General features: G+C 42.6%; 1 protein-coding gene across 1 annotated transcript in view; it reads right to left on the reverse strand.

Annotated features, from left to right (window-relative positions):
• The window catches only part of Slc26a5 (solute carrier family 26 member 5), a 56145-nt gene that overhangs the window by 24566 nt on the left and 8829 nt on the right, over positions 1–22750 (reverse strand). Inside the window, exons 3-4 of the mRNA XM_019209486.2 lie at positions 6937–7141; positions 6323–6462 (exon numbers count right to left, since the gene is read on the reverse strand). Of these exons, the coding sequence (XP_019065031.1) occupies positions 6323–6462; positions 6937–7088 (292 nt within the window). The 5' untranslated portion in view covers positions 7089–7141. The remainder of the gene's footprint in view (positions 1–6322; positions 6463–6936; positions 7142–22750) is intronic.

Raw genomic sequence — 22750 nt, forward strand, 5'->3', positions numbered from 1 at the left:
CGTCTGCCCCGCCCACCCTTCCACCCCAACCCCACATGGAGTCTTGTGCCTGCAGCATTCGGGTTGGCGTGGTTTTCCCTGTTCGTCTCCCTTTTGCCAGTACATGGGCTTGTTCGTGCTTTAGTTTTAAAACATTGGACAAGGGTAGAAAAAGTCTTCCTCAATCAGGGCAGTTGTAGTCTGGTGTCGATGCACAAATGCTCCTGCTGTGGTGGTGTGCTGTGTGGGTTCCTGGAGACCCCTCTGCTCTGTGGAGCCCCCACTGTCCACCCCTGGTCCATGTGACGCCTGCCCCCAACTCTCAGACCCCGCCACCGGCCCTGTATCAGAAGGTGCTGTCCCAGGGTCTTTTCCGCAGCCGCCTCTCACACGAGCCGTCCCGGGTACCTTCTGGGGTGCCGTTTTCCAAGGGGAAAGCGTGGCATTTCACCCCAGGAAAAAGCACAGGTCACATCCTCTGGGGACTCTCTGTTCTGCTGTCCCTGGCAGCTCACACCAGGCTTTACCAGTGGACTCTTAGGAGACTTTATTTTTTAGAGCGATTCTGGGCTCACAGCAAACTGAGTCGAAGGTGCGGGGATTTTCTTCATCTGCATCCACCCAACCCCGGCCAGAGTGGTAAATTTGTTACAGTGATGAGCCTACAGCCACAGTTCACATCAAGGTTTACTCTTCATGATACACCTTCTCTGCAAATTCGTGATGACTCCATCCTCCCCGACAGTACACACAGAATAGTTCACAGGCTAACAGTGCCTCTGTTGTCTACCTCCTCCCTCCCTCCTCACAGATCCCTAGCAACCACTGACCTTTTCTCTTTCCATAGCATTGCCTTTTCCAGGATGTCACGTGATTGGGACCCAGGCACTTACGCTGCCTCTATGTCTCTGCACGGCAGGAGGACACGTTTCTCTGTGGTGGTGAATTAATATGCCACCATCTGGATGGACCACAGTTAATTTACCTACTGAAAGACATCTCGACTGCTTCCAAGGCTCAATGACTATCAATAAAGAGGCTAGAAACAGTCATGTGCAGGTTTAATCCAAGGTTTTTGTTTGTTTGGTTGGGTTTTTTTGAAACAGGGTCTCACTATGTAGCTGAGACTGACCTGCCCAGGTTGGTCTCGAACTCACAGCGATCCTCCTGCCTCAGCCTCCTGAGTGCTGGGATTATAGTGTGTGCCACCATGCCCAGCCTAATCCAGGGTTTTTAAAAAGAGGCCATTTTTTTCTGAGCAGTGGGAATTCTTTTCGTTAAGAATGAGGCAGCAGTCTCCACTAACTCCAGGGGACACTGCAGGCACTCGGAGTGGCTCATTGCGAAGGAGCGCACGTACAGAAGGCAGAAGGCAAGCAGCACTCCAAGCTCTACTCGGCGAGCCAGCCCTCCGCTGCCCCTCTGCTGTCCCCTCCAGGTCCCACCCTGACCAACCCAGCAGTGTCACTTTCAACCGGGAACCAGTCCTGCTGTTTATCTCCATCTTTAAAATTCAGCCGTCCTAAACAGAGCAGTTTGTCACCCCTCCCGAACATGGCAAACTCGGACATTTTTACAGTGGAAGTGCTGCTGCCATTGAGGGGTTAGAGGCCACGCTGCTGCTGAATATCGTATAATTCACAGGACAGATGCCACAAGAAGCAGTGTAAATGGTGTGGTGTGCGAAATTTTGTTTTAAATATTCCTGTTACTACACTGCATAAACAGAAGCCAGAACAAAAAAACTCACAACACGATCATTTCCATAGATGCAGAAAAAGGCTTTGACGAACACCACTATTCACTCGTGATAAAAATACTGAAGAAAATTGGTACGGAAGGACTTTATCTCAACCTGATAAAAGCTGCTTATGACAAACCTACTGCTAATATCATATCGAATGAGGGAAAAGCTGAAAGCTTCCCCTCTCAAATCAGGAACAAGGCAAGGACATCCACTGTCACCACTGCTGTTCAACACAGTACCTGAAACACTAGCAAGAGCAATTAGGCAAGAGAAGGGAATAAAAGAGATGTGCATAGGAAAGGAAGAAATAAGATTATTATTACTTGTAGATGACATGATCTCTACATCAAAGATCTCCAAAAATCCACCATCCCAGACTCCCAGCATAAAATTCAGCATTGTAGTAGGATACAAAATCAACACACAAAAATCAGTAACACACCAATAACAAACTCACTGAAAAACACATTAGAAAAAAATGCCATTTACCTAGAAAAATTAAATACTTAGAAATTAACCTAACCAAGGAAGTGAAAGGCTGGTACAGTACTTTGAAACAGGATATCAAAGAGGACATCAGAAAATGCACAGATATCCCCTGTGCCCTAAGGCAGAACAATATTGTTACAAGAGCCAAACTTCCAAAATAGATGTACAGACTTAATTCAATCCCAAACAAAATACCAACAGCATTCTTTGCAGAACTGGAGAAAACAATCTTAAAATTTATATGAAACTAGAGAGACTCAGAATAGCAAAAGCAATCCTGGGTAACAAAAGTAATAAAGCAGGAGACATTACAACCCTATATCTGAAGTTAAATTACAAAACTACAGTGATAAAAACAGCATGATATTGGCAAAAACAGACACAAAAGTCAGTGGAAAAGAGTAGTGCATGTGGAAACAACCTCAAGCACATTCAACTATTTGATCTTTGACAATGGGACCAAAAAACATACACTGGAGGAAAGATAGCCTCTTCAATAAATGGTACTGGGAAAACTGGCTATCCACACGCAGAAAATTGAATCTAGACCCATAGCTCTTGCCATCTACTAAAGATGGATCAAAGATTTAAATATTAAAACAAAAACAATATGTTGGAAGATAAGATGGTAAAACTCTTGAAATCATAGGCATAGGCAAGGACTTTCTCAACAGAACTCCTGGTTGCACAGGAAATAGTACCAAGAAATAGCAAGTGGGATTATATAAAATTAAAAAGCTTCTACACAGCAAAAGAAACAGCTAACAGAGTGAAGGGACAACCTACAGAACAGGAAACAATCTTGCCAGATATTCCTCAGAGGACTAATATCTAGAACATGCAAAGAATTCAATCCAGGCATGGGGGCACACACCTATGATCCCAGCACTTGGGAGGATCGAGGCAGGACTGCTTTAAGTTCAAGACCAGCCTGGCTACACAGTGAGTGCAAGGCCAGCCTGAACTATATAGTATGACCCTGTCTCAAAAAACCAAACACCACCACCACCACCACCACACAACACAAATCAAAAATACAACTAAAAAAATTAGCCCCCCCCCAAGACTCAACCAAAAATGGGCAAGTGAATTAGCCTGGCATGGTGGTGCATGCCCGTAATCTCAGCACTCAGGAGGCTGAGGCAGGAGGATCGCTGTGAGTTCTAGACAGTCTGGGCTACATAGTGAGCTCCAGGTCAGTCTCAACTACATAGTGAGACCCTGTCTCAAACAAACGAACAACAAACAAAAAAACTGGTAAGTTAAATGAACAGAAATTTCTCAGAAGTAGCACAAATGGCCAATAAATACATGAAGCAGTGTTCAGCAACACTGGGCATTAGAGAAATGCAAATCAAAACACCGAGATTCCACCTTATTCCAAAAAAGAACCACTATCATCAAGAAATCAAATAATAACAAATGCTGGCAAGGCTTCGGGGAAAAGCACAGTTTTTACTTCATCCCCGTGGCATCTCTCAGCATTTCCACCCCGCCAGCCCCACCAGGGTGCGAGGCAGGCACCCTGTGACATTCGTAGCACACTTCGAGACACTCAGCCAATGCCCTCGCTCTGCCCTCTCTGGCTCCCAGAGGTGACAGTGTCTGGAGCCTCTGAGTCCCCCGGGTGCTGGACAGCAGATTCACACATTTCAGGTCCTCCACTCTGGGGGGCTCGCTTGTCCACCTGCTTGGTCTCCATGGTGTCTCTTCTCCCATTCTCTTCGTCCTTGTCAGTTTCTAACATTTTCCTCCCTTTAGTGATATTTTAGGGAAATTCAAACTTGATTAGAGACAAAACCACATGTTCAATCCGACATTCTTTTTTTTTTTCTTCAATCAGGCATTAAGAAAAATATTTTCAGAAATTAAAATTATTCATCAATCCTAATAAATTTACTCTCCACATCTCTGCTATATATTTTCACATTTATCTATATTATTTGATTAAAGATGGGGAGAATAATGCCTTTTTGATACAAAACTTTTTATTTTTGGTACTGTAGTTTGAACTCAGGACCTTGTGTTTGAGAGGCAGGCAACAGCACCACTGGGCTAAATCTCCGGCCGATACAAACTTTTGGGATAATCTATTCCCTTTACAGTCTCTGACCCACTGGATCACTCCATGTTTTAAAATACTTTCTTCCTTGCTGTAATACCATTCACCCCTGCTTTTCCATCCTCTTTCCAAATACTTCTTATTGGTCTCTTCTGCTGGTTCCGCCTTCTCCATTTGGCTGTTAATGTCAGACAGAACTTGGTCTTGGGTCCTTTCTCTTTTCCCCTGACATTCTCTTCTCAGCTGTCCTTATCTGCCATCATGTTTAAATGCTATGGATGCGTCAGAGATTCCCAAATTGCTGTCTCTAGGCCACACCTGTCTCTTGGCCCAGCATATATCAAAGATTAACATGAAATACCTAGTCGTCTGTATCTCACAAGCATCTTAATTCTCACATGTTTCCCGCCATCTTTATTATGTAGGCACTGGCACCTCTGTCCCTGGGGATGCCAGGAAGTCATTCGCGCCCATCCCTCTTCCACCGCACGCCAGAATCCAGCTCTACAGCCTGCATCTTCAGAGTGACCCTAGAAACACCTTTTTCCTTCATCCCACCTACATTAGGCCAACCAGGCTCCTCGCTTACTGCAAACTAGATTCTATATCTTTCCAGTTTTATAACCACCACCCTAGTTTAGAGTAAAAGAAAGCCAGAGGGTGAAGAGTTAGTTCCTGGGATGGGCAACAACTAGAGGCCGAATTCTGAGGACTTCTTCGAGTGTAAGCTGATGTGATTCCCTGCAGGGCTGTGCGTCCCTCTTGGCTGTAGGTCACTTTGGCTCCTGTTTCCCACTGCAGATTCGCACCCTTATCTGCTCCGTACCCTGTCTTTGCCTCTGCTCTGAGTCTGCCACTTTTTGTCTGATTGTTTTTGGGGTGATGGTGGCAGAATGGTTGTGAAAATTATCCTAAACCTGATTCAGACTCTGTTTCACCGATTTACTAGATTTGGCTAATCTGTCACTTGGAAAATTAAAATCTGAGCTAACTGATCATGAGGGGAAATCTTTTTCTAACAAATTAAATTTTGGGAATGGCTAGAAGGAAATAGTTTTGGCTAACCGACCCAGAGCTGCTTAAGACATTACCAGCGTCGCCTACCCTGGACCCCTGTCGGACCAGACTGCCTGGTCTCCCCACATCCACTTTGGGGCGCCTTCCATCAGCCAAGTCCACTCCGCACGCAGTGACCTCCTACCAAGAAAACCCACACAATGGACACCTCGACAGCTTTCACGGCACTGAGTGAAATCCGGAAGCGGCTGGAGAAGCCTCCACAGACCTCCCCTACCCATCTCACCATCCGCCACCCAGCTTCCTACCTCCTCCTGCCAACACATCAACCCCACTCAGCCCTCTACTCAGCGCCTTCCCACATGCCGTGCCTTCTGCCTACAATGTGGTTCAAGTCTCACGTCTTCAAAGAATGTTCGGTGGCTTCTCCACCTAAATGAAGCCCCCAGTTACTATTTCACAGCGTCTGGCTTCTTTCTTCAAGTGTCTATAATCACAAACTTATATATGTCTTCATTTGCTTCATACCACTCCCCGATCGGGTGGTTAGCTCCCAGGAAGACCAGATAGCTGCTTAACCTATACACATTGTTCGTAAGAACAAACGAATACTTCCTTAAGTTTACATCGCACGTAAAACCACAAATCTGCAAAGGAATGTAGTATTCCACCGTCATTCGTAATTATAACCTGGATCAACACTAAAGCCAAGGACTGTGATGAAAACCATAACAAAATGTTGATTGAGCAACTGACTCGGCAAGATGTAAGATACCGTAATGCCAAGGCAGTGCACTCATCTGTGACATGGCACCACTGTTTCCTACAGTCAGTACGCCTGGAGAGTTTTACGGGTGAGGTTTCTGAACTCCATGATATGATAAACTCTATTGACTGTAGGCATGATAAAAAGGTCGAGCAAATGTCTGAGGAGAGGGTAGTTAGGAAAAGAAAGAAAGAAGGGAAGGAAGGAAAGGAAGAAAGGAGAGAAGGCAGGAAGGAAGCCAGCCAGCTGTATCCTTACTAACCTTGAGGAAGCTGAAGCACCCCAGTGCTTATTCCTGAAACCAAGTCACCCAGCACATACTCCTTGAATTTATATGCTGGCAACCACTTTGTTATGGGCAGGAACATATAGATAATGTTTCTTATTTTTTTAGGAGTACATCTGGCAAGACAAAGAAAGAGACAGAGTTATAAATGAGGAACATCTCTGTAGAATTCACAAGGCACCCTCCCTTCCCCAGATCCACCCGTGAGAAGGAAAACTTCATGAATGGTGACTCAAGATGCGGCCAGGGAGGTGGGAGTCCGAGACGGGCAGGGGCAGAGAGGCTGGAACCTTCTCGGGAGCCAGAGGGAAGAAGCGGATGTTTCAGAGGTGGGTGCAGAATTAGACAGTGGGTTGTCTATGTAAATCTTTACACAGACATAAGGCACAGTAGGAATCCAATAAACACAGTCAATTGCATAATGAAGCCTGTGTCCAAACGACAAACCCTGAATTGCTCAGTTGGCTTTGCAAACCAAAGCATCACCGTACATCTTTCCTCCACTTCACCAACTTTTCTTTACACCTTTGATCTTGCTTCGCTTATACCAGAATGATACAATAAAGGAAAAAGATTAAAATTCAACATACGTGAATGCCTGTTTCAGCTTATCCCCAATGGAATCCGAAACTTTGTCTTTCTCGTGTAGTCTTTCCTGGAGGACTGGATGGCTAAAAATAGGCCTTTCCACATAGTACCTCTGAGTTGCTGCAAGGATTTCATTTTCTTCAGCATGATCCATAGTACTCCAAAATTATTCATCAACAGCAGGAGACAAGCATTTCCTGAGTGTCACTAAGGGAGAAAATTAAAATTCCATTTTAGATGCCCGAATCCTACCACAACTGTTCCTAAGCCTTCCTTCCTGGCAGTACCCCAGTTCTAATTACTTCCTGGACACCCGAGAGTGCCTCTTATTGATCTGCTCATAGTAGGAACAAAACAAATAGAACGAAATCAAAACCAATAGAAAACATTTATGTGACTTATTCCCTCTCAGAGCAGTAAGTGGATAATGTGCACACTTTCAACAAGAGCACATATTAAGTCCAGTGGCTAAATAATGCAGGCAGTTGCCTTTAGCTCTATGAAAGGAGAACTGCAAGCCAGGCCCGGTCTGAGAAGCTGTATATCAATGAAGCAGAGAGAAGATGAAACTGTTCCTTAAGTTGACCTCAAGTTTTTTGAAGGATATTACTCTCCTTACCAATTTTGTTTATGTTTGATTACTTCCTTACACTATTATGTGTGCCAAGCTGAGCCTCATATCCCCATGAAGTCCCTAGAGACTTTTGCAAAAGGTTACAAGTTCAACACATCTGCAATATTATAGTATTGTTTTAAAATTAATTATGTTGTCAAACATTAAACTATTAACATGGTTATATTTTCTTCCTTGCTTCCTAGGGAATACCAGTTATAGGAAAAGATATTACTAAGGAATAAACTCAATCATATTTGTGCATAGGGAGATGTGTATGAGAATATTCACAGTAGCTTTGTGATAGTAAACAATTGAAAAAACCAAATGTCTACCTGTACACAATAAAAACTACATTTTGGTGTACTCATAGATTGAACATTATGCAGTATTTAAAAGAAACAAATCTAAATGTATCATCAATAAATCTCAAAAACCTAATTTTCAATAAAAATGTAAAGCATAGAGCATACAATTATTTAAACAAATAAAAAGCTTTCAAGGTAATAGCTTATACATAGTAAAAGCACCAAAGCATTCGTGCCAATGGCAAACACTATGGTCAGGATGGGGTTACCTGGGAAGAAAAGGCAAAGGAAATTAGGAAATGATAGTCAGAGAGCCAGAACTAACTATGTCTGCCATGTTTTGATTGCAAAAAAAGAACAGGCATAAATACAGCAAAATATTAAGACTTGATCAAGCTGTGTGGCAAGAAAATCGGTATTACATGATTCCTTGCACTTGACACATGTGAACTATTTACCTCATAATAAAAAGGTAAGTGCACAACTGATCCCAGCTCGCCAACCACAAGGAGTCGGGTTTAACGTGGATGTGTTGTTGAGTGTTTGAATGGTGGCTACAGGATTGTGGGTTACTAGTCTTGGGTCAGCTCAACTCTGTCATGGCAAAAAGTCAGGTTTTGCACCAAGTTGAAATCACAGCCCACCTAACTCAGCGTCTGTGCAAAATAAAAACCTGTATCCAAGGAGGTTAAAAATTCAAGAGCCTAGAGTTAAACGAAATGCTAGTGGCTAGGGAAACAAGTTCCGACAACAAAGCTATGGAGCTCCAATGGCTTGAATGCTGTCACCTCTAAATCCTGTTACAGCTGAGTTGTCTGTGTGACAGCAGGCAGATGTGTAGCCTCAGGGGTGACTGGGTCCTAAGGACGCTGCCCTGGCAAGTGGGGTTCGGTGTCCCTCTTGATGGCCCCTTTTGTCCTTCTGTCTCCTCTTCCAGATGAGAACACACCTATTCCTCTTGCCAGTGGGTGCAGTGACAAGGCGCCATCTTGGAGGTGGGGACTGGGCCCCACCTGCTGTCACCTTGGCCTTGGATCCCAGTGGCAGTGCTGTGAGAAATGGATTTCTACTGTCCATACCTGGGCCAGGCAGTGGTGTTTCATTACAGCAGCATGAACGCCCCGAGACAGGCATGCTAAGTGTGAAGTGTCCCTCTTGATGGCCCCTTTTGTCCTTCTGTCTCCTCTTCCAGATGAGAACACACTATTCCTCTTGCCAGTGGGTGCAGTGACAAGGCGCCATCTTGGAGGTGGGGACTGGGCCCCACCTGCTGTCACCTTGGCCTTGGATCCCAGTGGCAGTGCTGTGAGAAATGGATTTCTACTGTCCATACCTGGGCCAGGCAGTGGTGTTTCATTACAGCAGCATGAACGCCCCGAGACAGGCATGCTAAGTGTGCACAGGGAGGACTTTGCAACAGAATCTATCTGACAAAGACTGTGTGTCTTCCGCTTTGGATGAGCAACTCTGGTTGCCACCCCTCATGTGGCTTTTTACGGCCTCTCTAGGAGCCATTATACTGCACTGAAAAGTAGCAGAGAAAGCAGCTTAAAACATCAGACACCCTTATCTTTACTGTCAGCAGCACTGTCAGGATGTCCTCATTAACACACGTTCATCTGAAGGCCTCTGGGCACCCGCTCACTCTCCTGGACGCTCCAAATTCCTTCTATTTCACTCACTAGAGCAATTATCTGCATGTTTTAAAAGTTCCCCGGACATTCAGATGATCAGGTATTTAAAATACTGACTTCTGACCCTGGCTAAAGCTGGAATCCGCTCAGACACTTTTGAAAAAGCACGAAAGCCTGGGGCCACCCTGAGCAGTTAGAGCACAGTGTGCAGGAGTAGGGCCCTGCCACTGCCTTCTAAAGCATCCTCAGGCGCGTCTAAGAGCAGTTCAAGGTGAGGACCCCTGGCTTACAACCTCATGGAGAAAGAGACATGAAAACAATAAGAAAATCACAAACATTTGTTTCATTTTTAGTAGTCTAATTTTAATATTCCACACGTGTGTATACAATAGAATGCATGTAAAACGTACAAATTAATAATATTAATGATGATGATAATACAAATACTTGTGTAATCAACGTTCGCCCTGTACAGAGCACAGGAAGTCTGCCCACCTTTGTGTCCCAGCCCCTTTGTTCCACCCCTCCTGAGGCGACTCTATCCTGAATTGATTATCAGTTTCTTAAGTTTTCTCATATATTTATAACTTATACAAAATCTTATATAAAAAACTGTATGTAAACCTGGGTGTGGTGGCCCACACCTGTAACCCCAGCATTCAGGAGGCTGAGGCAGGAGGACTGCCATGAGTTCAAGGGCAGCCTGGGCTACACAGTGAGACCCTGTCTCAAAACAAAAACAAAAACAACCCCCCACCCCACAAAAAAAACCCATATGTAAAAGCGTTTCTGTTGCTTCCCAAGTCCTAGACTTCACAATTTTGCCATCTGGTGAGTGGAAAAACAGCATTTTGTTGTAATTTTAATGTGTATTGTAATGCACAATTTACCTTTTACTTTTCATTGTCACAATTAGGAATGAGTCTAAGCATTGCTTACTATGTATATATCATTTGGGTTTGTTTTTTTAAGCAAAAAACCAGTACCTGTCTTTATCCATTTTGCAATAGGACTGTTTTCTTTTTCTTGATTTGTATCAATTATTTATATATTACAAAGAAACATTTAAAAACAAAAGCAAATGATAGGCTTTTAGGTAATTAATACTGGAACAGTGACATAACTAAACCCAGAAGAGATGATTTTTAAAGTAGACTTAATAGAAGGCTCACTGTAACAAAACACACAGCATGATAGATGTAACACAGTCTAAGACAACGCGCTTTCGGAAAAGTATGTGGCACCAGCTTGGAAGAGGAATTTCAAGCGTCAGGATGTGTTTTCACGCTGAAAGTGCTTCTCCAAGTTTGTCATCTTCACTGGGGACATCAGTTCTCAGTCTGGCTGCACTGGAGCTGCCTGGCCAGGTCTGAACACCAGGGGTGCCTGACTCTCCAGCCAGGGATCCTGATTTAATTGGCCTGGGAAGCCGGCAGGGACCAAGAGTTTAAAAGCTCTCAGGTGATTCCACAGTGCAGCCAAGGTTCAAGGACTTACTTAGCAGATGGCAAAACAAATACTGCAGCTCCACACTCCCTTGTCTATAGAGCCAGGCAAAAGGAGGAAGAGCCAGAACTCGGTAAGTACACGGTGTGCAGTGCGCTGTAACACTGTCTTTACTTCTGCGTGTCTTTGAAATACTGAACGACAAATTACAAAAGATAAATCTTTAGCCCAGCTTTCTCAAGCAGAGCCTTGCTCCGATGCTTATGTTCTCACTAAAGGGAGTCCTGTGCGTCTCAGGCAAACCTAGCTTCACTGTCACAGACATCTCACGGGGGGGTCTAGATCAAGAGCAAATCTCCCAGAAATTTATATCTCAAAACATGAATGGCCTTGGGGAAGGATTAGGTTAGATTCTCTGCAGGGTTGTCAGGGAAAATATGTGCAGCCCAGGCAAGCACTTCAAACGCATTTGAAAAAACAACAGAAGTATGTCCCAAATATCGCATGGGACATACTTGCATTAAATTTTTTTTCTTTGCCCCATCTTTAACTGGATATCTTGTATTTCTCTTGTTAACTCTGGACACCACAGTGCTCTTATTTTTGAGGGTTTAGGATCCTGCATAAAATCTACCCCACCCCCCCAGAGATCTGCTTGGTAGCTCAGGGATGGTCCAACTAGGAAAGGAAGGAGAAGATGCTGTGGTGAAACATCCTGTTTTCACAGAATGAAATGTCCTTTGGGGCACTTATTATGCTCAGCAACAATGATTAAATAATGGAATCCTTGAAGAGTATCCATAACCAACTTATCAGAATCGGAGACAAAGAAGCCAAGGGACCATCATTAGGAGATCAAGTGACCAAACTCACATGGCAAACAGTGAGCGTACACAGCGCTGCCTGAACTGGGAATCACTAAGTTGTAAAACTACACAAAACCTTCCATACATGAGAAAAGTCACTTCTAAGGTGGCCGAAAGGGACAACCCTTCTGCCACATTCTCAAACTTGTCTGACATGTCAAGTCCTATTTTCCACAGCATGAAAGAAGGGATTTCAAAACTGTTGTAACATCTTTTGTGATAGATTTCTAGATTTGAAGGTAACCTGGAGATCACCCAACTTAACCCCATCACTCTGCAGGTGAGAAAATACTTATTTGTATGCACTAAGGGTAACGGACTTATTTCAAAGGCAAAGACATTTGTAAATGAAAGTTATATCAAGGTGGTAGTGACAGTTTTAAACTTCAATAACACTTTTGTGGAAGGTGCTCTGAGAACTTTGGGTATGAGGGCCAGGTTCTGGCCTGGTCTGTAGGGCAGCAGGTGAACTGAACTGTTTGAATGTCTCCACGTGACCCAGCGCTCCTGCCTGGCATGTCAGAATCACCCGGGACTGAAATCACAGATTTCCAGGCTCGCTACAGATTCTGATTTTGTAATTTTCAATCTGTTTTTTTTTTGGGGGGGGGGACCTGGGATCAAACTCAGGACCTCGTGCTTATGAGGCAGGCAGCCGCACCACTGAGCTAAATCCCTGGCCCTCCATCTGTATTCTTTCTTTTTATAAGTCATGGAATAAGAACTTGAAAGAACCTATTAGGAAAACAGACTAAGGCCCTGAGATGAGAAAGCCAAATCCTATTCATTTCTGCACAGTGACTGGCTCACAGGGCTCACAATCTACGCTACTCACATGTCCATGACCTCCAAAAGTTTTCTACTGCCCTTTTTAGTATTATTTTCATTTGTGACAAAAGCACTTAACATAAGATCTACCCTCTTAGTGAGATTTTAAGGGTTTTGCTATGTAGTCCAAGCTGGTTTTGAACTCACCATGTAGCCCAAGCTGGCCACAAACTCATAGCAATCCTCCTGCCTCAGCCTCCTGAGTGCTGGGGTTACAGGTGTGAACCACTACAATATTGTATTGTTAACTTTGGTACTAGTTACAACTCTGTACTTATTCTTCCCGCATAACTGAGACTTGGCTCCCTCTGACTAATACCACCCTGTTACCCCTCCTCCTGCAATCACCGTTCTATTCTCTATGTCTGTGTTTCCTTATTTTTAAATAGTCTTTCCAGTGGCAAGATTATGAGAAGAGAATTTGGCAAGTTTGTTCAAAAGGTCTCTTGTTGGAAACGAGACGTGAGGATAGGCCCAGTTGATCCTCTCTGCGGACGCCAAGGACGAAGCAGCAAGCTGACCCTACTTCAGCACCCATTCATTCTGCTCAGAGTAAGCAATTTACACATCGGTAATGAATAAATACACACATTAACCTTTTAACTCCAAGTACCACAGCACAATCTGAGCTTACTGTCTCTCACTTATCTTCCCTATGGGCATTGACATGACAGTTAATGAAAGAAATGTTTTTATGAAAATTTTCAACACTGCCCAGAGAAACAGAAAAACAAGATTTAAAATAAACACATGACATGTAGCAGAGGCCTCATGAATTATAATCCAGAAAATGTTTTCACTTGGCACCTTATCAGCCCATTTCTAAAAGCTAAATGAAGGCTGATCTCTCTTCTTTACCGTAACCAGAGTGTATTATCTGCGTGTCCTTATTAGCAGCCATTCACTAATTATAGGGAGACCAAAAGGCCCTCAAATCTTCCAGCTGCTCCTGGTGCACATGGCCAGCTCTCAAGGCTTCTGAGGTTGTTCTTACGGCTGGCAGCTGCTCTGAGCAGATGCCGGCTGAACGCTTTGCGGGCGCTTGAGTGGCAGGGGCCCAGGTTGCCCTGGCTGAGTGCCCTGCCCACCTTCGTCCTCTGCTGTATGTGTCCTCCTTCCCAAAGTGCTCCCAGGTGATTACTTGGAGAGGCTGCACCATATCTCCTGGGCCTTGGGATCCAGAAGGGCCAGCACTGGCCCCTACTGCTGTGTGGCTTTTTGCAAACGACATAGGTTTCCCTGACGCAGCGGGAATCCAGGCTGTGGAAGCACAGAGCCCAGTTCAAGTCCTGGTCTACCGTTCCGTAGGTTATCTGACCCATTCCTGAGCTCTCTAAAAGGGGGAACCACAGGTCCCTGCTTCTGTCTGCCTCCCAGGATAATCATTACTTCCGAAAGTGTCCCAGATGGAATCGTAAATTCTGTTTCTTCGGATGCCTAAGCTATAACATGGAGACAAGAAGAACATCTCACTTTACATCGCAAAAGAATTAGAAAATCTCTCTGGGACTTTAGACACACAGTACCCCAAAATGCAAACTTTCTTATGACTACTGTGGGCAAGGCCCCTAGTTTCAGTCATGTTGTTCATTTGCAAGTGAGGATACTGATTTCCCTTTAATGACTGTTTTGAATCACAAATCCAGTCACAGGGCTCAAGAACTCTCGTATAAAAAGGATTAAAGTGAAACCTCACTCCCATTCTGTGGCTGGAACACAACCAGAATGCAGTTTCCTATGTATCTGCCCAGTACTTGAACACATTCAAAAGCAGATATGAACACACATTCTTCCCCATGAGTTGCCTTTTCTCTTAATACATCCTGATAATCTTTCCATGTCAGTGCCAAGGAGCTTTCTTATTTGTCTGTTTTATTATTGTTATTTTTTGTTTTGCTTTGTTTTTTGAGACAGGGTCTCACTTTGTAGCCCAGGCTGGCCTTGAACTTGAGGCACTCCTCCTGCTTCAGCCTCCCGAGTGCTGGGATTACAGGCGTGTACCACCATCCCCAGCCTTCTTCTATGTTTTAAACAGCTGCATAGGTTGTGCTGTAATTTGTTTAGCTAGTCCTATAGTGCTGCACCGAGGCTAACAGGACTATAAAATACTTGGTATAAGATCTTTATAATTCAATAGACATTTATTATCTAAGTAGACATTAATTATTACTGTACTTTTTTTTAATGGGGGTCTGTGTTGTCTCGTCTGGCCTCAAACTCCTGAGCCTGAGTGATCCTCCTGTTTCAGCTTTCCGTATAACTGGGACCTCTATGTCCAGCTCTGTTGTTATTCTTTTAATTAGTCTCACAGTTACTCCTTCAGGCTCTTCATTTTCCTGCATTCTGCCACAGAAGTCTATGCAGTCCATGTTTTCACAGTAGGCCGGACCACGTAAGCGGGCCACACTTAGAGATCACTAGTTAGGATGGCATGCCTCAGGAGGGCTGTCATCTGATGCCTGCAGCAATCTACTTCCTGTTGGGGACTTCCTCCAGCGGGTGGGTCATACAAGTGGTGAGCACACAGGGGAACGCAGGGATTTGGGGATGAGATATAGAGGTGGTCGTGAAGAAACAATGGCATTTAGGAAATGACAGCAAGAGCCTTTGATGTGTAAAACGGGTTTCCTTGTTCTTATAAAATTAATATATGACTACTGTGGAAATTTGGAAAATTGTTTTTCCATCCATAAATTATATATATATTAAATGTATGCTCTAAGTGTATATATGTGGTATGTTTACATGTATATTTATATGGCTTTCTTAATAGTTGTGGGTCTTAATTTTTTTAACAACACTGCATCATAAGCATTAAACAATACTGATGCTAATGACAAGTATTGGGTAACTTATGAAGTGTCCACGTAAAAGCAGTCTTAAGACAACACGGACGGCAGGCATTGACGAGTCTCGCAGGCCATGAAGTACAATAGTTAAAAACATAGCACTGGGCTGGGGATTTAGGTCGGCCATTCCGCCTTCTGCCTGGCAAGCGCAAGGTCCTGAGTGCGATCCCCGGCACCAAAAAACCAAAACAAAACAAAGCCAAAAACATAGCACTAACACCAACCGGCCCTGCAGCTGGAGAATCACCACACGCACACACGGACGCCCACAGATGTCAGACGAGGGAGCCGACGCTCTGACCCAGTAACGACAGCTGGCGCTGGGAGGTGGTTTGCCTCCTTTCAGAGAGCGTGTTCTTACCTTCTGTGGGTCAGAACAGTTATGCCAAAACGCTAACCTGCTTTTCCCTCAATCGTATTAATTACAGGCGTGTACTCACACTCGTGACCATCTACTGTTCAGGGTGCTTTGAACTGGATTAGGAGCAGCTGGGAGATCAGGTGGTCTCCGAAGAGATGCAGGCTTTCAGGGGCTGCAGGACAGTGAAGACAGACAAGAAGTGTGGGCACGGGAGACTGCACAGCGGGAAAGGGAGACGCGAGCAGGGCACGCTCAGGAACACAGAAGCCACAGGCAATGAGATGGAGCGGGGAGAGCCGGACAGGTCGAGGAGGAGCGGAAAGGCGGGCTCTGGGCACCTGTGAATCAGCAGGCTCTTGCTCCCCGGCCAACGCAGCTGGGTCTTGCGCAGAACCACTGACCAAAACTGCTCTGCCATGGTGCTTCAGTCAGTTCTAAAGAAGAAACTGAGTCCCTTCCAGCACTAATTTACTGTGATCCGGAGGCTGATAAATTGCAACATTTTATTTCCCAACCAGGAGCACTTGAAAGATCACGAACGCTCACCAGATACGTGGCCAGAATACGCAGGGTAAAAGCTTAGTAATTCAAACTGATGCTTACATTCGAGTGACAGATATTTTAATAAGAAAATCTCTAAGTAAGAATGGAAAGAGAATCTATTGGTTGACCAGTCATTTTTCTTCTAAAATAATAACTTGAGACACTAATAAAAATTTTTTTAAAAAGTGCCAGATAGCACAACAATAACAGAACTTTGCTGTTTGCTGAGGACGTTTTCTTAAAAAAAAAAAAAAAAAAGGAGTGTGCTGGATGTTCCTGTAATTTTGTTCAGATGACTGCAGAGCTTGGAAAAGCTGCTGCTGCACGACGTGCTATTATTGGTAATAAAATATAATATATATAATGTGAGTTTTTGAAAACCTTAGCTGTGATGTCAGCTTTGTAAAAAGTATCCCAGTTTACTTTGTTGAGTTGGTATTGTAACAAAATTGATAGCCACATTGGTCTAGAAATATTAAACATATTGTTTCCCATTTTTACAGGGGTAGCACACTGTATTAAATATGTAAGGTCTTACCTATGTGGGTTTGATTTCAGAAACTAATATTCTCTCAATAATGAAAAGTATTAAAATTATTTTTGTTATTAATTCTTCTGTCAGGATTTTTTCAACTTTAAATGGGCATTTTGCACAAAAGAGAAATTGGTGCCTGGGGCGGGATTTGTGAGAGATTGTTTTCTGTACATTTAGCTTCTCTGTTCTTGACATTAAAGTGTAGTAGCTCCCTGCCCTGTCACTGTGATACATTTCCAAATCTCCTGGAGGATTTAGAGCTAAATAGCAAGTTATGGCTATTTTTTTCTATTTATCAAATTTGGATTATTTTTGCTATGCTTGGAATTAAACCCAACGCCTTCACATTGAGCTACGTCCCCAGGTGTTTTTTTTTTTTTTTTTTTTTTTTTTTTTTTTTTATTTGAGACAGGATCTTGATAAATTTGCTAAATTGTCCAGGCTGGGCTTAAATTTGTGATCCTTGTGCTTTTGCCTCCCAAAGTTGTGGGATTACAGGCATGTGCTACCACAACCACGATATTTAATTTTTCTTAAAAATATTCTGCTCAGAGCTCATTGACTGTCTGCCCTAATATTTCTAAGCACGCTAAACATGTCATGTTAGCATTTATTTTCACTGCACTTGAGAATCAGTTCTACTCTTTCTAATTCCACTAATTCTTCTTTGCTTGAACACTCATTTTGCTGGGGCACATCCTCAAGCAGCTATTTCAGATGTAAGCAGCTTGAATCTTTGAATGATTAAAAAGTCTTCATTTCGCCCTGACATGCAAATGATAATTTCACTGGCAACAGAATTCTAAGTTCAAGATCATTTTCCTTAATAAGTTTGAAGGCATTGCTGCCTTAGCATCCAGTTTACTCATGAGATGCCTTACATCAATCTTAACTAAATAATTTTACTTTTTCTTTGGAAAGGTTTCAAGAATCTCTCTTGTTTCTATGACTTGGAAGTGCTATAATGGTTGAATCTCTGGATCTTCATTGGATGGACACCTATACTGTCAACTCTGGGGAATCTCTTCCTAGCAGTTATTTATTTATTTATTTTTATTTTTTTTGGTACGGGGATTGAACTTGGGTACTTGCCCTTGTAAGGCAGGCCACTGAACCGCTGAGCTAAATCCCTGGCCCTTCCTAGCAGTTCTTTGTCAAACTCTTCCCCTTCACTTTCTTTGCTTTCTCGTTCTAGAGCTCCAGTAGACTTACTAGAGCTCTAGATTATTTACTGATTGTTTCTCTGTTTCTCATATTCCTACTATCTTCTCCATCTCTTTGGCTATTAGTTATGCATTCTGGAATATTTTATCTTTGAGCTTTTCTAAGACTTATTATTATTAATTATTATTGAAACAGAGTCTTGATATGTTGTCAGGGTGGTCATGAAAACATATTTTAGTATTAATCTTTAGCAAGGAGAAAGGCAGTTTCTGCAGCACCACTTACTAAAGAGGCTATCCTTCCTCCAGCAACATTTTGGCCCCTTTGTCAAAGATAAGGTGGCTGAGTGTGTTTGGTGTTGTTTCTGCCTTTTCCAGTCTGTTCTATTGATCCTTAGATCTGTTTCTTTGCCAGTACCATGCTGTTTTTATCACGGTAGCTCTGTAGTATAATTTCAAGTCAGGGATTGTGATGTCTCTTGCCTTGCCTTTGTTATCTGAGTTGTCTTTGCTATGCTAGGTTTCTTCAGTTTCCAAATGAATTTTAGGAAATATTTTCTAGTTCTGTGAGACATGTTTAGTGGTAATTTCATTGGGACTGCATTAAATCTGTATAACAATTTTGGGAGTATGGACATTTTCACTATGTTGGTTTTTCTTCTTTTTTTTTCTTTTGTGTCGGGGATTGAACGCCTGTCCTTGTGCTTGCGAGGCAGGTGGCAGGACCACTGAGCTAAGTCCCCAGCCCTGTTGGCTCTTCTTATCCAGGAGCAGGGGATATATTTTCGTCTTCTGATATCCATTTCAATCTTTTTTCAGAGTACTGTAATTTCCTATGTATAGGTCTTTTATTTCCTTTGTTGATTCTTCAGTATTTAATTTTTTAAAAATTTTGTTGAGAAAGGTGTTGTTTCCTTAATTTCCTTTTCAGTGAGTTTGTTACTTGTGTACAGGAATGCTACTGACTTTTTAGTGTTGACTTTGTATCCAGCTAAGCTATTTAATTTGGTTATTAAATCTAGAATTTTTTGGTGGAGATTTTGGGTCTTCTATGTAGAGAATCATGTCATCTGCAAATAATGATAATTTAACTTTTTCCTTTCCTATCTTTATTCCTTTTATTTCTTTTTCTTCTCTAATTGCTCTTGCTAATGTTTCCAGAACTATGTAGAATAGGAGAGGTGATAGTGGACATCCTTGTCTTTTTTCTGATTTTAGTGTTAAAGCTTTCAGTTTTTGACCATTTGATATCATGTTGGCTGTTGATTTGTCATAGATGGCTTTTTTAATTAATAAATTTTATTTTATTTCATCCCATTCCTCAAGTCCCTTTCCTTCCCTATGTACAAAAGTGTTGTTTCCACTTTTTCCTTCTATTTTCACGATTTTCTTGTCCCTTCATTCCTTTTTCTCTCCCTCCTCCCTTGCTCCCCTTCCCATTTGAACACTTTCTTCCCATTTCCCAACATCCATTATACATCTCAGTCCTTATTTCCAACTTCAGTTTCTCCCACCAGAGAAACAATATGGTATTTAAGCATATGTGTCTAGGGCCGGGGATTTAGCTCAGCGCTTCGGTGGCCTGCCTTGCAAGCGCAAGGACCCGAGTTCAATCCCCGGTACCAAAATACAAAACAGAACAGAAAGGCAACCAAACAAAAAAACCATACATGTCTGATCTACTTCACTTAAGAGTACGGTCTCAAGGTCCATCCATTTAGCTATAAATGTCTAAAGCTCATTTTTCCTTATGGCAGGGTAGTACTCTATTATATTAAAAACCCCACATTTTCTTTATCCACTTATCAGTTGATGGGCATCTGGGCTGTTTCCAAGATTTAGCTCTTAGAAACTGTGCTGCTATAAACATGGGTGCGCATCTGTCACTGTGAAATGATGCTTTTAATTCTTTTGAGAAGATACCCAACATAGTATTAAAAATGAACAGCTGAGACGAACAGATGCTTTTCAGATGAAGTAGTAGAAATGGCAAACAAATATATGAAAAGTGCTCAACATCACTGGTCATGGGAGAGATGCAAATGAAAACAATGCTGAGATTCCACCTCGTGCCAGAAAGAATGACCGCTGTCAAGAAATCAACAAATGCTGGTGAGGCTGTGGGGAAAAGGGAACCCTTCTCCACTATTGGTGGGAGTGCAGACTGGTGCAACTGTTGTGGAAATCAGTGCGGAGATTCCTCAAAAATTTAGGACCAGAGGTCCCATTTGACCCAGCTATTCCCCTGCTGGGTATCTTCTCCAAAGAATTTAAGGCATCACACCACAGTGACATATGCACACCCATGTTTAAAGCAACACAGTTTCTAATAGCTAAATCTTGGAAACAACTCATATGCCTATCAACCAAGGAATGGATAAAAAAAAGATGTGGGTTTTAATACAGTGGAGTACTGCTGGGCCATAAAGAAAGATAAACTTGAGACATTTATAGCTAAATGGTTGCAACTTGAGTCTATACTCTTTTTTTTTTCCCTTTATTGAGTTTATTGGTACATTTAAGGTATACAGTACAATTACGTTCATTATTGGGATCTTGTACCTTTACATGACAGGTCTCGGTTCTCATTTTTTTCCCTTGTCCTTGCCCTCCCTTCACCCCCTTCTCCCCTCCCCATTTACAAACACTTTATTTCCATTTTTTTTTCATTTTCTCATATTTTTTTCTTTTCCCTTATTACCTTTCCCCTACCTTCCCACTTTCCCTACACCTTTAGCCCTTTTCTTCCTATTTCACATGGTCAATTATCTCATTAGGATCTATATATATTATAGCTTTTCACACCAGAGAAACTATTCGGTATTTACACATGTGTGACTTATTTATTGCACTTAGGAGTATATCCTCAATATGTATCCATTTTTCTATGAATGAATCTACTTTCTCATTCTTTATGGCTGAGTAGTATTCCATTTTATAGTAAAACCACAACTTTTTTATCCAGTTTCCAACTGATGGGCATATGGGCTGTTTCCAAGTGAGTCTCTATTCAAGTTAAATAAATCTCACACACACACACACACACACACATTGCATTGTCTCTCTGGTGTGAGAAACTGAAAAGGTAAATAAGAACCAAATATAATATGAAATAGATACGAGACAGAAGAAACTGTTCAAAATGAAAGGGAAACTGTGAAGTGGGGTGGGAGAGAAAAGCGGAAATAAAAACAGGAAAAGAAGGAAAAAATAGAAACAAAGCTTTTTAAAGTAAGGGAGGAGGAGAGGATGGAGAGAGTGAAGGAGATTGGGAGAAAAATAATAAGATACATCATGCAGAGGTACAAACTCCCTTTGATGAATGTGATTGTTACGTATATTTAAATTGTATCAATAAAATTAATTTTAAAAGAAAATGTATTTTAGCAAGCGTTTAAATTTTTTTGAGATCTTTTTTGTTTTGTTTGCTCCTTAATAGCATTCTATTTTTGCTGTATGCAAACAATATCTTAAAAAAGTGATTGCTCCTTTTCCTGAATTACCTCTCCTCTAGCAATTGTTTATCTTGATGTTTTTGTTTGTTTGCTTTATTTCTGGAGACAGGGTCTTGCTACATAGTTCAGGCTGGCCTCGAACTGGCAGGGATCCCTCTGTCTCAGCCTTCTGACAGCTGTGACTGTAGGTGTGTGGCGGGCTGCACGCTCTTTAATGTGTCCAGTTCTCCTTGGCTGTGCATTTTCTTTGTAAGTCAGAGACTTCATTCACTCTCTTGGCTAACTGGTTTCCCCACCATCATTACACATGCGTCTCCAGGACAGGGCTCCTTCCGGGACAAAGCAGTGATTAGAAGACTCCACATACCAGAGCCGGCTTTGCTGGTGCCCAGCTTCACTTTAGGGAGAGGAGGAAAGGGCTCTTTTTCTTGTCATTATTCCCTGAACAACAGAACTATTTTCATAGCATGTGCATCGCAGTAGACATCACAGATAGCCTAGAGAGGATTTAGAGCGTATGGAGAGTGTGTGTAGGTTATATGCAAAGACTACACAAGTTCATATAGGGGACTAGGGCATCTGAGGATTTTGTATCCGTGTGTGGTGTCCTAGAACCAATCCCCATGGTCACGGAGGGCTGACGGCTCCCCATACGCTAGCGTTCATGGCCGAACCGAGCGCAGGCAACCGACCACGCACGCGCGCCATTCATTTCTCTTCGCTCATGCGCGTTCTTGTCCCCGCCACCTGCACGCTCACAGCTTCTCCGGCTTCTACCTAGAAAATCACTCGTGTCCCCACAGTGGTCCTCCTTGCACTAATTCTTGCTTCTGATGTTTACTAACTCACTTCCTCTATCATTCTTCTGTCTGCATGACTTTATAGCCATTTTAATGGCGTTCTCACACAGAGAAAAAGCAATGCCTGGGCCTGCCCTGTTATCTTTACTTTTTGACTTGTTAATGTTGTCCGTTTTTCAAATTGGGAAATTATGTGGTAAAATGTGTCGAATATATTTTAACATAAAATATATAGGTATATGGAGAAAGATTTGAGAACACTTCCACAAAAAGGCAGCGATTGTGTTTAATGGTGGGATCATATTTTCTTCTCATCTGCACCTTCTAGGATTTGAACAGTAGATACTATTATTTTAGGAACAGATATCATGAAAGTAATTGTTAAGTGCCGATTCACTGAAGTAAGAGTTAGTGC

The sequence above is a fragment of the Fukomys damarensis genome, unplaced genomic scaffold, assembly GCF_012274545.1.
Source record: "Fukomys damarensis isolate Sample0158 unplaced genomic scaffold, DMR_v1.0_HiC HiC_scaffold_4, whole genome shotgun sequence".
Taxonomy (NCBI): domain Eukaryota; kingdom Metazoa; phylum Chordata; class Mammalia; order Rodentia; family Bathyergidae; genus Fukomys; species Fukomys damarensis.